Genomic DNA, 13,183 nt, shown 5'->3' with positions numbered 1-13,183 from the left:
TCCCGCCTGTCTTCTGCCTCCTCAGGCTCCCCACACTGCCCGCAGCATCGTCAGCCTCCACGTCCACTCTACTCACGCAGCACCCAGCCCTGGGGTCCTCACGCTGGGGCAGCACCTTGGCCAGCCTTGTCTCCCTGGATCCCGTTCACCCCTCCGCTGCAGGTGGCACGGCCTCCTCACTGCCCCCTCCCCATGTGCCTTGGAGCAGACGGCTCTCCCTCTGGGCCTGTACAACACTGACAGGGAGCCTGACGTGCGCACCTGCAGCATGGGGACAACCGGCCCTCGCCCACAAGAACTCCCTCCCTGGAGCGAGAGACAGGCTCACGCGTGAGGGGGTCAGGACGGACGCGACACACGCAGCAGAGAGGAGGAGGAGGGCTGAGTGGAAGGGCACGAGGAGGGTCTGGAGAGCGCGGCGTCCAGCAGGTACAGGCTCAGGAAGAAGAAAAGCAAACAGGAGAGAAAGTACAGATCCCGGACCGTGACAGTGGCAGGTGGGGCAACAGGAAGCGGGTAGACTGGGGGTCCTGACCCCACCCTCAGGCTCAAGGTTCAGCCCCAGCCCGACCACACAGCCACCCCACCACCCCCAGTGACATGCACGCCCTCCTGCAGTTGGGATCTGAGCCCACAGCTTGGCTCTGGGTTAGCCTGAGGGTGAGTCCCGGCCCCTCTGTGGGGGCTCAGACCAGGCACTCCACCTCTCTGCCTGACTCTACACTACAGATGGGGCCATAACAGGGAAAGCCTGGTGGGCTGCTGGGAGGAAGACGTGAGCTCACGCACACAAAGGGCTGTGCGGGGCCTGGCACACCGCGCGCACTCCCCGACGCGGCCGTCTCCACAGCTGTTGCTGATGTCACTGTCAGGCTGTTTTCTCCCACCCTCTGGGCTGAAGGGCTCTCAGACACAGGCGCTGACCCTAGACACGGACCTCCTGGCCACTGGCACCAGTCACCACACCGATCCCCCACCCAGGGCTCGGCCTGTAGGCATGAAGTGGTCAGGCCCTCTGCCAGGAACCCTCTTCTCTCTCCTCCCCACGGTTGCTCCTGAAGTCCTCCGAGTTCCAGCTCAAACACCACCTCTGCAAGTAGTCCCGAACCCCACCCTCCTCTGCACGCCCCCAGCCTCCTGGGCCTCAGACGTGGCACGGGGGCCGGACGCTCCGGATCAGAGGCGCTGGGGGGGTCAGAGGAGGGGCTTGCAAGTGAGCGGTCCGTGCCCCTGGAGGCAGAGCCGCCGGCACTCGGCCAAGGCGGAGAGAGCCCACCCCGCCCCACTGGGGCTCGGGAGGCCGAGCCGCCCCGGGGCCCTCCCACCCCCGGGGCGACGCCGAGGCGCAGCCGGCCCGGTTCGGCCCGCCCCGTCTCGCCGCGCTGCCCACCTCGGGGAGGCCGGCCCTCCGTGACCCCCGACCCCGGGCCCCGAACCCAGCGAGGCAGGTGCCTGGCCGACCCTGGGGCTGCCCCGCCGGCCCTTCCCGGCCCCGGGTCCCGGGCCCTCGGCCGCGCGCCGGCACTCACCGCGCGGGTGCGGCCCGAACGCCACCAGCACGAAGTAGTCCGCGAGCCGCGCCATGGCGAGGGGCGCGGGCGGGCTCCGCGGCTCGGGGACGCGAGGACGGCGCGCTCATGGCCCGGCCCCGGCCCCGGCCCGCGCACCCCGGACGCCCCGGGCCCGCTCCGCCGCGGCGGCCAGGGCTCCCGCCGCCATCTTCCCAGCCAGCCGGCCCGCCCGGCCGCGCCGCGCGCCTGCGCGGCCTCGCCCCGCCCCGCGGTGGGCGGGGACCGGAGCGGCGTGCCCTCATTGGGCCAGCGGCGCGGGCTCGGGGCCCGGGGGCGGGACTCTGCCCCTCAGCGTCCCGGAGCGGTGACGGCGACGGCGGCTCCCGCGGGTCAGCGGCAGGCGCCGCCCGGGCCGCAGCGCGCCTCGCGGCCGCGGCTCCCACGCAGGGCGGAGGGGGGTCGGGCCCCGCCCCTGAGCGCGCTGCGTCTGGAGAGCGGGCGCCTCCCGGGGCTCTCCGCCCCGGCGCCGCCAGCCTGGTGCTGGGGGTGCCAGGCCCTGCCCTTGGGCTTCCCGGCCCGAGGAGGGCTCTGGCCCCACGTGGAGCCCAGTCTCAAGGAGGTGAAACGCTTAACACGCGCGCTTCCAAACAGGCGCGCCGCAGTCCGGCCGTAAAGGGCAGGGTTCTAGGCCGTGAGGCGCCGGGGTGCGGGTGCGCGGCTTGGGAGGAGGCCGCACCACTCGGGGCTCCTTGGCGGTGCCCACCAGCCGCGGGGCCGGGGCCGGCGCCGGCCAGGGCCTCCCCCGCAGCGGCACAGGATGGGCGAGGGGGACGCAGAGCCTAGGGCCGAGCCCGCGAGGAGCGGAGTTGGGGCGGGGGGGCCTCAGGGCTGCGCGCAGACGGGCTGGGGGGGGGGGGAGGCAGGGTTGAGCTTGTTTTTGGATGAACCTAGGAAGGGGACTTCCCTGGTGGCGCGGTGGCCAAGAATCCGCCTGCCCACGCAGGGGACCCCGGAAGAGCAGCCCGCCTCCCCACAGCCAGAGAAAGCCCGCTCGCAGCAACAAAGACCCAACGCAGCCAAAAGCACATAAATGAATAATAAATAAATCTTTAAAAAAAAGAGAAAGAACCTAGGAAGGAACAAACTGCTGGCGTTCTTGCCCCACCTGCTCGCAGGGGCCAGCCTGGAGCGTGAGTGGAACCCAAGCCAGAGAGCAGACCTGGGCACAGGCCCAGCCACAGCCTCTTCTGCTTCCGTAGGGTACTAGGCAGAGAGGCTGAGAACCCCTCCTTTTTGCCGCAGCTATCTTGAGTTGGTTTTTGTCACTTACACCCGAAAAGGTCCTCACCACCACATCACCACACCACTGAGCTTGTGCATGGGCAGGCAGTGTCCCCGGCAAGCCCTCTGGCCTGATGCCTGAGCCCAGGACTGGCTCTCCCGCAGAGACGGTGGGGACCCTGCACTCCCTTTTCCCCGACCCTCACACCCTCCTTGCAAAGAGCCCTCTCTGAGGCACCTTAGGGTCAAGGGTAGCTTTGGGGTCACTTCTAGACCATGACACCCCCACTCAAGTTCCCTGCTAACACACTCTCCATGTCACCCTCGGAGGTGTTCAGTCCCGTGGGCCCCTCGGCTTCCTCCTTCCATCCTTTTACCCCCACCCAGCGTGGCTCCAATCACCTGTCATCCTGCCAACATCGTTGCCCCCGCCTCCCCGACTGTTTTCACTGTCCCCATCTGGCAAACCCCAGCCACACACAGTGCTGCCCATCCGTCTCCTCCGGGCCTGCCGTGCCAGCTGCTGCAGAGTGGCCACAGGGACACCGCAGCCCCACTGCCCAGCCTGCCGACGTCTGGTCAGCTCGCTTCCCTCTGTGGCCTTCTCAAACCTCTGACCCCCTCTGCCGTGTCTCAGAGGTGACCCTACTGCCCTCCTTCACAGAGGAAACAGACTTGCCTTACCCCAAGTCTGGTCCCCTCCCCTACCTCCGCCCCCCCACCAGCTACGCCAGAGGCTCTGCCCCTCCTGCCCCCTCCCTACCTGTGGCCGTTTGCTCTCTGTGTCCCTCTCTACGGATCCTCACCGTCGGGGTTAAACTCAGTTTCTCCCATCTGAAAACATTCCAGCAAAACCTCACAGCCAATGGCCACCCTCGCTTGTCCTGCCCCACTCTGACTTCTCTAAAGCATTCCTCCATTGTCACCAGCACTGCCCGACTCCTGTGGCCCAGTCCCTGCTCACCAGGAGAACTCTGGTCTGCTTCTTGCACCTTCCATGGGTGAGTGGTGCTCCGGTGGCCAGCCTGTCGCTCCGCAGAAGCGGCTCCTCCACCGAGGATCAGTGGGGAAGCCCGTGGATTTCCCCTCAGGGGGCACGTGGACAGTTACAGACCACAGGTGCCATGAGCCATGCTGTGCAGGGGCTGTGAGATCACAGGGGGTCTCTGATCCAGTCAGGAAGGATAGGGGTGAAATAAGCTTCCAGGCTGAGGCCAGAGGACACGCTGCCCGTGGGCTGCCAGGGAAATGGGAACTTAGGCCTGCTGGTGATGGCAGCAAGTGTCCTGAGAGAAAGAATGCTGGCCTAGGACTATCGCTGAGGCTTACTTCCACCTGATGTAAGAGACTGGAGATTTTGATTTATTTTTTCTTTATTGGTGGGGTGAGTGATATGACCGCATGTGTTTTGGAAAGATGGGACTGACAGCACTGCAGATGCAGATTGAGGGAGGATGGGGGTGCTGGTGGCAGAAGCAGCAGCTGCAGAACCCGGTCCACCTCTGGGGTCCTCTGCCTGCCCCTCTTCCCATGCCGTGTTCTGTCCTCTCTCTGCATTCTCTGTGGGTGACACACCACGCTCCTCACCTCCCAGAGCCTTGCCAGCTCCGAAACTCCCCAGACTGTGTTCCAGGTCTGCCTTCTCTTTAGCTCTAGTCCCAGGACACTGGAAGCCAGCCAGACATCCCTGCCAGGCTGTCCCCCAGGTAGCTAAGCCCTCCCCTCAGTCTCCCTGCATCGGCAAACAGACGGGCCCGCTGACCCTCCTCATCTGCCCCGCTGCTCTGCTCTGCCTCTCTGACCCACCCACTCCGTCCCCACTGCACCCTTCCTGCCAGCTCTCCAGCACCCACCTCCCTGCTGAACTCCAGTTTTTTAATGTAAAGGTGATCACATCACCACAACCCCTTCTGGTAAAAATAAATAAATAGAAATGAGAATACCTGCTGATGCTTTCCTACCCTCCTCAGGAGGTAAGCCAAGCCCTTTAGCATGGCAGGTGGTCACCACTTGTTGATTTATTCACCCAGCTAATGTTTATTGAGCTCCGGTGGCGTGTGCAGAAGGAGGGACAGAGAGTGACCAGGTCACTCCTGATGACCCGACAGAGGGAGTAAGACTGGGGCAGGGAAGACAGAAGAGGAGGTACAAATGGATGCAGAGATGCTCAGATGATCAGAAATGTCTGAGGGCCTGATGGGATAATTGTCCCCTCTCAGATGACACAGGGATGAAGAACCCTGGCAACGAGTCCATTATCGGTTGACAGTGCATTAGCTTTGTGGAGAGCAGTTTGGCTCCATCTGTCAACACACACGGGCTCACCTTCAGCCAGAGTTCCCACATCTGTGAAAGTATGCTATAGGGACACATCCATGGGCTCATGAGGAAGGGCTCTTGCTCTTGGAAAGCCTGGAAATCACCTAATTGCTGCCCAATAAAGGATCAGTTAAGTCACAGAACACCTACTTGTTGGTGTAGGGGCCACCATAAGAAAGAATGGCAGTCTCTGTGTTCACGTATATTTGTACCTGTATATGCATACATGTGTGTATAATGCACACAGGCAGGACACACCCGCCCTTAACAACACGCACACGAGAGAACGTCAAGCACGGAGCACCCGTCCAGGCCTGGGAGAGGATGGCAATGAGAGGTTCTCATTGCTTACTTTTTTTTTTTAATGAATATCATGAAAGCTGTTATCTTGGATTGATTGATTGCTTGGCTGCATGGGGTCTTCGTCGCAGCGTGCCGGCTTCTCTCGCACAGGTTTTCTCTTCTCTAGTTGTGGTGCGCAGGCTCCAGGGTCCATGGGCCCTGTAGTTGTGGCGCGCGGGTCTCAGAGCGCGCGTGCTGTTATTTGCCGCATTCAGGCTCCCTAGTTGAGGCGCCTGAGTTCAGTAGTTGTGGCACGCGGCGCGTGGGATCTCAGTTCCCCGACCCGGGATCAGACCCGCGTCTCCTGCATTGGAAGGCGGATTCTTTACCACTGGACCACCAGGGAAGCCCCTCTCACGTCTTACTTATTTAAACTTCTTACGAAAACCCTTTAATACTTCGGTAGTGGGAGGCGGGCGGAGGGTAGCCTTCTTAGGGATAGAGCGGCTCAGCCGCTCTTGAGAGGGGTCTCAAAACTCGCCTCTGGCCAGGCCGCCCGCCGCTCCTTGGCCCAGACTCGGGCGCACGGGGAGGGGGGGGTCCCGGCGGGAGCATCCCGCCCCGCTCGGCCGGCGAGTCCGGCCCCGCCTCCCGGGAGGACTATTTAGCCCCGAGGTGCGGAGGCCCCGGCCCGGCAGGACGGCGGAGGCTCCCGCACCGCCTCCCGGGGACCCGCCGCCCGCCTCGCGCCGCCTGGCGCCCGAGACCCTCGCCGAGGTGCGGGCGGAAGCGGAGGCTCGGCCCCGGGCCGCCCCCTCCGCCCCGCCCGCATGGCGCGGCTCCCGGCGGTCGCCCTCGGTTGCATCAGCCTCCTGTACCTGCAGCTGCCGGGCGCGCTGTCCCTCGGCCCGGCGGGGAGCCGGCTGCCCGCGCGACGCAGGTGAGCAGCTGTCGCAGCGCCCTGGCTGCGGGGGCAGGAAAACAGAGCGCCAGGGAGGGGCCCCTCCGGCCCCTGCCCCTCCCCAGCCCCCCCCCGCGGCCCCGGTTGGGGAAACGCCCCCCTGCTGCTGGGGCTCACCCCGAGATCAAGGGCCAGCCCCCAGGTCTGAAGCAACCCCCCCCCCCCCCCCAATGGCATGCCGGCGTCTCCACTGACAGAGCGGACCCTTCAAAAGGAAAGGTCGGCCGTGGGAGAGGAGGCTGCAGGGGTCCCGGGCCTGCCCGCCTCCCCCTGCCCCAGGGGAGGGGCTGAGAGGGAGCCCACCCTGGGCTGAGCGCAGTAGCCGGCAGAGGCCAGGGCGGCCCCTTGCCCAGGGAGGTGCAGGTGAGTGGGCCGCTGGAACGGCTGGGGGCCGGGCGGGCTCTGAGCCCTGTGGGCTTCCCCTGGCCCCGCTCCAGGCTGAGGGGTGGGGAGGGCTTCCCCTGGCCGTGAGCCCAGGCCTGTGCGGAAGGGAAAGTGAGTGGGTTTATGGGTCCCTGAAAGGCTGGACCGTCAGGTTTACTTCCTCCATCTCCCTCTGCAGGGAGCCCCCAGCCCGGACTCCTCACAGTGGCTCGCAGCCCCGGCGCCCTGCAGCCCGGCCTGTGGTCTGGGAGCTGCACCGGGCCTTCCAACCCCAGAGGAGGGCCAGCCTGGCCCCTGCGGTGGGTCAGCCTCTCCGGCATGGCCCTGGTCGACATGTGGGTCCCCGCAGGCTCCGAGCCCAGCTCCTGCGTGTGGGCTGTGCGCTGGGCACCTGCCAGGTGCAGAACCTCAGCCACCGCCTCTGGCAGCTTGTCGGGTCAGCTGGCCCACGGGACCCAGCCCCTGTGGACCCCAGCAGCCCCCACAGCTACGGCTGAGGTGGGCAGGCCATCCCCCTGCCTGTCCCCGCTGGGATGCTGCACCCCAACCCCAGAGCCGCAGCTGAGCCCCCGGCCCAGGCCCAGAACCAGCCCCACAGCTCCTGCAGAGAGCAGTCACTCGAACAGTGCTGCAGGCTCCTGAGGACACCCGCCCCACCCTACCCCCACCAGGCTCTGCAGCAGCCAGCCTCGAGTGACTGTGGACGCAGAAGCCCGGCGCACACGTGAACCCAGCAGCCTCTGAACACTCAGGGGCTCTGCACCTGGAGAGAGTAACGCTTGGGGGACAGGGCTGAGCGGAGGCGGTTGGCAGCATTAGATGCCCAAAAGGGCCGCAGAGGAGAGGGTCTGCCCGAGGGACCTGAGCTCCCTGGGCCACCGCTGGGCACGCGGGAGAGGGGAGCCCTGAGCTGGCCCAGCATGGCCTCTTCCCTGCTGGTCCTGACGTGGTAGAGTTAAAGCTGGCCGCTGTGCTCCGGCTAGGCCCAAGGGCTCAATGGAGACCCCTGCCTGGGTCCCCTGAGGGCCCCTGGGGAAAGGGTGTGGGGGTTCTGGGGCAGGGCAGGACACCCTTCCCATTCTCCAGGGTGGGGTCGGCTGGGGGCAGATCTCCCGGCCCAGATTTCTCAGTTAAGGCAGGACCACCACCACCTCAAGGGGGGTACGGATGGCCGAACAAGGGTCGGAGCTGCAGAGGTTTCCTGAGCCCCATCCTGCCTGGCGTGGGGACCCAGTGGGACCAGGTGTGGGGACAACAGGAGGCTGGAGCCGGCCTGCTAGGAGCCTGGGGGAGGGGACTGGCCTCAGAGTATTAGAAGAACAAGTCCTCAGCCAGAGGGCGGAGCTCCTGGTATGTGTCTGCCCTCACCCCTGGGGGTGGGGGGAGTGGGAGGGGTGGCAGGGAGGGGCTTTCCATGCTGTAGCACCAGAGCCTGGTGCTAGTCTGCAACACGGGCACCCCGTGCCAAATGGGGTTCAGAAGGTGGTTTCCATTATTCAGCAGATGTTCTTACGGCCCTTAATTCATCCACATTTGCCACGTCAGCCTCTCAGCCATGCTGTGAGGGCAGCCCTGCCTTTATTTGGACCCTGCAGCCAGAGATCAGGGACGTGCCCGCGGTCAGTGCAGTGCCCACCCACAGAGCCCACACTCTGGGTTGCTGGCAGGCCTGCCCCTCAGACCCCCGCACCCAAGGGTGGGAGGCTCCCGGAAGCACCACCTGGGCTCCCACCCCCGTGCTCGCTCTTCCAGCTCACCTTCCCTCCACGAGGCCCCGTGGGACAGTTCAGGCTGGTCCCTGCCCCGCTGGGGAGGTGAACTGAGGGCGAGAGGGGCCCCAGGGAAGGATCTGAGAGCGCCCAGGCCCCCAGCCCACGCGAGGCGTGGATGTCCTAGGGAGGCTGGAACAGCCGTGTCGGGGGGTGCTGAACGGGCAGCAGCTGGGCCTCAGAGCCGGGTGCCTGTGGTCCCTGAGGGGTGTCAGTAGAGCAGGCAGGGAGGGTGGGCCATGGCACAGGGCCAGGGGGGTGGGGGATGAGGAAGATGAGGGCTCAGCAGGGCTGAGTCCGGGAGAGTCCGGCCCGGGGGCAAAGTCCCTTGTGGTCTGGCCCTCCACACAGGATGCGCCCCTGCCAGGAACGCGTGCTGCACTGCACCCTTCACGTGGCAACACAGACTGCCAGGAGGCCCCCAGGGCTGCCCTGCCTGGTGCCCTTACCGGGTGCTCCCTGAGCCTTGGGCCACTTTTCCTTACGGTCACCTGCCATGGTCACAGCATCACACGGGCATCCACATGGCCGCTGAGCTCCAGGCCATGTCCTGGCCACCTATTGCCTGACACCCCGCCTGGAGGCCTGGTGGCAGCCCCCAAGACCCCCAGCTGCCCCACCCGCCGCTCTCCCACTGCAGCCAAAACATGCTCTCCTTCCTCATCCCCTCTCCCTCCTCATCCCCTCTCCCTCTTCCTGACCCCTCATCCACTTCCACTGGTCGGCCCTTTGCTCCTTCTCTTGGTCCAAACCAGCACCTGCTTTGGGGTGACGGTTCCAGCCCCCACACCGCCCCCCAAGAGTCCCCTCTCCATCCCTGCAGCAAATATTTGTTGAGCACTTGTGGAAACAGGGAGTACAACACCATCCCTACCCCCAGGGGCTGACATTCCAGTGGGAGGAGGCAGAGGAAACCCACCTCAAAAGTGCAGTGAGTGAGGGGTGTCCACGCAGGGGCCGGGGAGCTGCTGTGGGCGCACAGGGGCCGAGAGCGCGTCGTCAGGGCGAGTGGGGGCCCCGCCTCCCCCCAGCTGATTCTCCGCCTGCGCAGGAGGAGCCTCGTGGAGAGCCCAGCCCTCGCCCGCTGCCCTCTCACGTCCCGGGCGCTGCGACCCTGAGCCCGCTCCGTGCCCCGCCCTTCTCCAGAGCGGGAGGGAAGGAGGTGACCGCCTGCTCCAGGCCCTGGGGTCCCTGCTGTGTCCTCACGGCCTGACGGGGCCCACGCACGGCTGGTGCTGTGGGCTGTCCTCTGCCCCCACCCCGAGAGCCGGACAGAGACCCGTGGACCGAACGTGAGCCGGAGGCTCCCCCAGCCTCGCCCGGTGTCCTGGAGAATCCCACCCTTGACAGAATCGGGAGTGCCCCCCACCCTTGACGGCGCCTCCGGCAGTTTCCCCTCCCACCCCCGCCCTGCCTGGTGGCTCTACATCCCTCCCCTCTGGTCAATGTAGCCGATCTAGCAAGTGTCAATAAAGGCTTCCGTCCCGTCTCAACAACTATCAAAGTACTTTTGTCTGCGATAAGCCCTGCCCCAAATCCCAGGTGCCTGGGGATGATAGGGTGTTGGGAGGGGCCCACTGCCGGGCCTGGAGGGGTTTAAAGCTCCGGGAGCAGCAGCCGGAGCCTGGCTGCAGAACAGCCTCGACCTCCCAGGCGGGTCAGTGGCTCCCGAGATGCTGAGCGTGGCTGGGGCTGGGGGGCTGGGCCGCAGGGGCTGCTGGACACATTAACTCTCAGAGGCGGGCTGGGGGTGGACGGTCACTCATTACCGAGGGCCAAGGCCGAGGGGCCGGGTGGTGTCCGGCCACTTATGTAACCTGTGGGCATATATGCGGGCACACGGGCCTGCGGCGCTCTGCCCAGGAGGAGGGTGGCTGTGGTGAGTACCCCAGACCCGCACAGACGGCCCCCTCGGGGAGGGGCGGCCGGGCCTGCCCTCTCCCGGCGGGTGTCTGCCGGCCGCACACCTAGGTCAAAGGTCCCCCTGCTGCCTGCCGTGTGGTCTCGCCGGGGCGAGGGTCACGGGCCCAGCCCCCGGCTCCCTGCTGCCCCAGGTCCTGAGGAGACGAGGCGGCCGAGGCGGGGCGGGGGTCTGTGCGGCCGCTCTGCGGAGAAGGACCCCGGGAGCTCGCAGCCTTGCCTCCGGCAGGCCGGGACCGCTGCCGGGGAGGGGCTGTGCCCTGCGGCGGGCCCACGCCTGGCCGTGCCCCCACGGGGATGGCCTCCCTTCCGCGTGGAGCGGGCGTCCTGCTGAAACGGGTTCGCTCCCCCACCCAGCCAGGACCCAGGCCCTTCCCTGGGCTACCGGCCTGACATGGAGCCAGAGGCGGCCAAAGACAAGGGCAGCTTCCGCAACTACACGGTGAGGACACTCGCCCCCCCCCCGCCCCTGCCTCTCCTGCCCCTGGGGAGGACAGCACCTGCCCCCTTGCACGGCTCCAGGGGCCACCCTGGGGGGACCCCATTCCCGCCTTGGGGCCAGGCCTGGGGGGGCGGTGGCCCCCGGGTGTGAAAGGCAGGGGCTGGCGAGCTGCCCGGCTGACCCTGGGGCTTGCAGGGCGGCGCGCTCCTGGCCCGGGTCTTCACCACCTACAAGCTCATGCACACGTGGCAGACCGTGGACTTCGTCAGGAGGAAGGTAGCCGGCAGACTCCTAGCCCGGACCCCCCGAGGGCCGACCCCGGGGCCGCGCTGACCTCTCCTTTCCTGGCCCAGCACGCCCAGTTTGGGGGCTTCTCCTATAAGAGAATGACCGTCATGGAGGCTGTGGACATGCTGGACGGGCTGGTGGACGAGTCGGACCCCGACGTGGACTTCCCCAACTCCTTCCACGCCTTCCAGACGGCCGAGGGCATCCGGAAGGCCCATCCCGACAAGGGTGTGCTCGCCACCCGCCCCGGCTGGTGGGGGGGGGGGCGGGGGTCTGGCTCTCCCCCAGCAGACCCTGCCCCTACCCCAGCCCCAGGGCTGGTGCCCTGCCCTGGCCCCTGCACCCCCTCTAGCCTGCCCTGTCCCTCTCTCCCCCAGACTGGTTCCACCTCGTTGGGCTCTTGCACGACCTGGGGAAGGTCCTGGCTCTGGCCGGGGAGCCCCAGGTGAGGAGACGGGTGGGGGTGGGGGGTCGGCAAGGCGGGGCCCAGGGCAGCCTGGGCTCTGGGCTTGGACACCCACTTGGTGGGCAGGCCAGTCACGCCCACCACGGCCGCCTGTCCCTCCCCAGTGGGCAGTCGTTGGAGACACCTTCCCCGTTGGCTGCCGGCCCCAGGCCTCTGTGGTTTTCTGTGATTCCACCTTCCAGGACAACCCTGACCTCCTGGACCCTCTGTACAGGTGCACCTCCCTCGCTGCTGCCCCCCCCCTCTGCAGGGCGCTCCCGGGCCCCTCACCCTCCGTCTCTCCCTGCAGCACAGAGCTTGGCATGTACCAGCCCCACTGTGGGCTCGAGAACGTCCTCATGTCCTGGGGCCATGACGGTGAGGCCAGTTAGAGACGGGAATGGTGGGCACTGCAGTGCGGGCCACCCCTCTGGGTACCTGGTGGTGACACCCTCTCTCCCACAGAGTACATGTACCAGGTGATGAAGTTCAACAAATTCTCCCTCCCACCGGAGGTAGGTGTGGGGGGGAACCAAACCCAGAGCCTGGCCCAGCCTATCGGCCCAGTCCATCCCACTCCGGCCCAGTCCATCCCAGGCCATCCATCCCAGCCCAGCCCAGCCCAGTCCAGTCCAATCCATCCCATCCCAGCCAGCCCAGTCCAGCCCAGTCCAGCCCAGCCCAGTCCATCCCAGCGCACTCCATCCCACTCCAGCCCAGTTCATCCCAGTCCTTCCCAACCTGGCCCAGTCCATCCCACTCCATCCCATCCTAGCCAGCCCAGTCCATCCCAGCCCGACCCAGCACAGTCCATCCCAGCCCAGCGCAGCCTGGAGCGTGGGATGTGGCTCCTCCTGCCCCAGGCCTTCTACATCATCCGATTCCACTCCTTCTACCCGTGGCACACCGGTGGCGACTACCAGCAGCTGTGCAATGAGCGGGACCTGGCCATGTTGCCCTGGGTGCAGGAGTTCAAGTACGGTCATGCCCATGGGGTAGGGGCGTGGGTGAGGAGGGGACTCAGGGGGCTTCACGAGGCACTGTTTCTCTGCGCTGCAGCAAGTTCGATCTCTACACCAAGCGCTCTGACCTGCCAGACATGGACAAGCTGCGGCCCTACTACCAGGGGCTCATTGACAAGTACTGCCCTGGTGTCCTGAGCTGGTGACCCGCCTGCCCACCTCACCCACAGCCGGCTGGGTGCCTCGGGGGGACCGCCACTGTCAGGCAAAGTGGCGACCCACCCCAGCCTTTCTAGGGGACCACACGTGCCCACCTGCACTCCTGCCCTGTTGGCCCCCCTCCTTGGTTGCAATAAAGACCTTGAAGCAGCGCGTGAATCTGACCCTCAAACCCTCATTCAGGCCGAGAGTATCGAGGGTGCTCGCGGTGGGGCGGGGATTCTGAGGCCTCGTGGATACGTGTGTCCAGCCGTTCCTGCTGCCACAGACATCTTGGCCGTCCTCCCAGCTCCGGTGTCAGCACCTGTGGTCCCCCTGCCTCTCTCCACGTTCTGAAAACAGCCACCCAGTTCTCTGGGCTCAGTCTCTGCAGGAAACATGATGAATGCTCAGGTTAAGC

General features: G+C 66.1%; 3 protein-coding genes across 3 annotated transcripts in view; 2 read left to right on the top strand and 1 right to left on the bottom strand.

Moving 5' to 3' along the window:
• Positions 1-1,730, bottom strand: part of SBF1 (SET binding factor 1) — a 28,932-nt gene extending 27,202 nt beyond the window's left edge. The window contains 1 exon segment of the mRNA XM_057741286.1: positions 1,530-1,730. Coding sequence (XP_057597269.1) covers positions 1,530-1,584 — 55 coding nt within the window. The 5' untranslated portion in view covers positions 1,585-1,730.
• A 4,493-nt stretch (positions 1,731-6,223) lies between these two features.
• ADM2 (adrenomedullin 2) lies at positions 6,224-7,310 on the top strand. The gene is made up of 2 exons (XM_057741844.1): positions 6,224-6,333; positions 6,917-7,310. Exons 1-2 carry the CDS (start codon positions 6,224-6,226, stop codon positions 7,233-7,235), a joined length of 429 nt encoding a protein of 142 aa, XP_057597827.1. The 3' UTR covers positions 7,236-7,310.
• Positions 7,311-10,356: 3,046 nt separating this feature from the next.
• Positions 10,357-12,944, top strand: MIOX (myo-inositol oxygenase). The gene is made up of 10 exons (XM_057741843.1): positions 10,357-10,386; positions 10,785-10,869; positions 11,065-11,145; positions 11,223-11,385; positions 11,535-11,602; positions 11,728-11,837; positions 11,913-11,980; positions 12,068-12,117; positions 12,466-12,578; positions 12,662-12,944. The coding sequence occupies exons 2-10, from the start codon at positions 10,822-10,824 to the stop codon at positions 12,768-12,770; spliced, it is 810 nt and encodes a 269-aa protein (XP_057597826.1). The 5' UTR covers positions 10,357-10,386; positions 10,785-10,821; the 3' UTR covers positions 12,771-12,944.
• Positions 12,945-13,183: the final 239 nt, after the last annotated feature.

Source organism: Hippopotamus amphibius, chromosome 7, assembly GCF_030028045.1.
Source record: "Hippopotamus amphibius kiboko isolate mHipAmp2 chromosome 7, mHipAmp2.hap2, whole genome shotgun sequence".
Classification (NCBI taxonomy): Eukaryota; Metazoa; Chordata; class Mammalia; order Artiodactyla; family Hippopotamidae; genus Hippopotamus; species Hippopotamus amphibius.
Note: the sequence above shows the minus strand (reverse complement) of the source record. Positions and strands in the feature narration are given on the sequence as shown.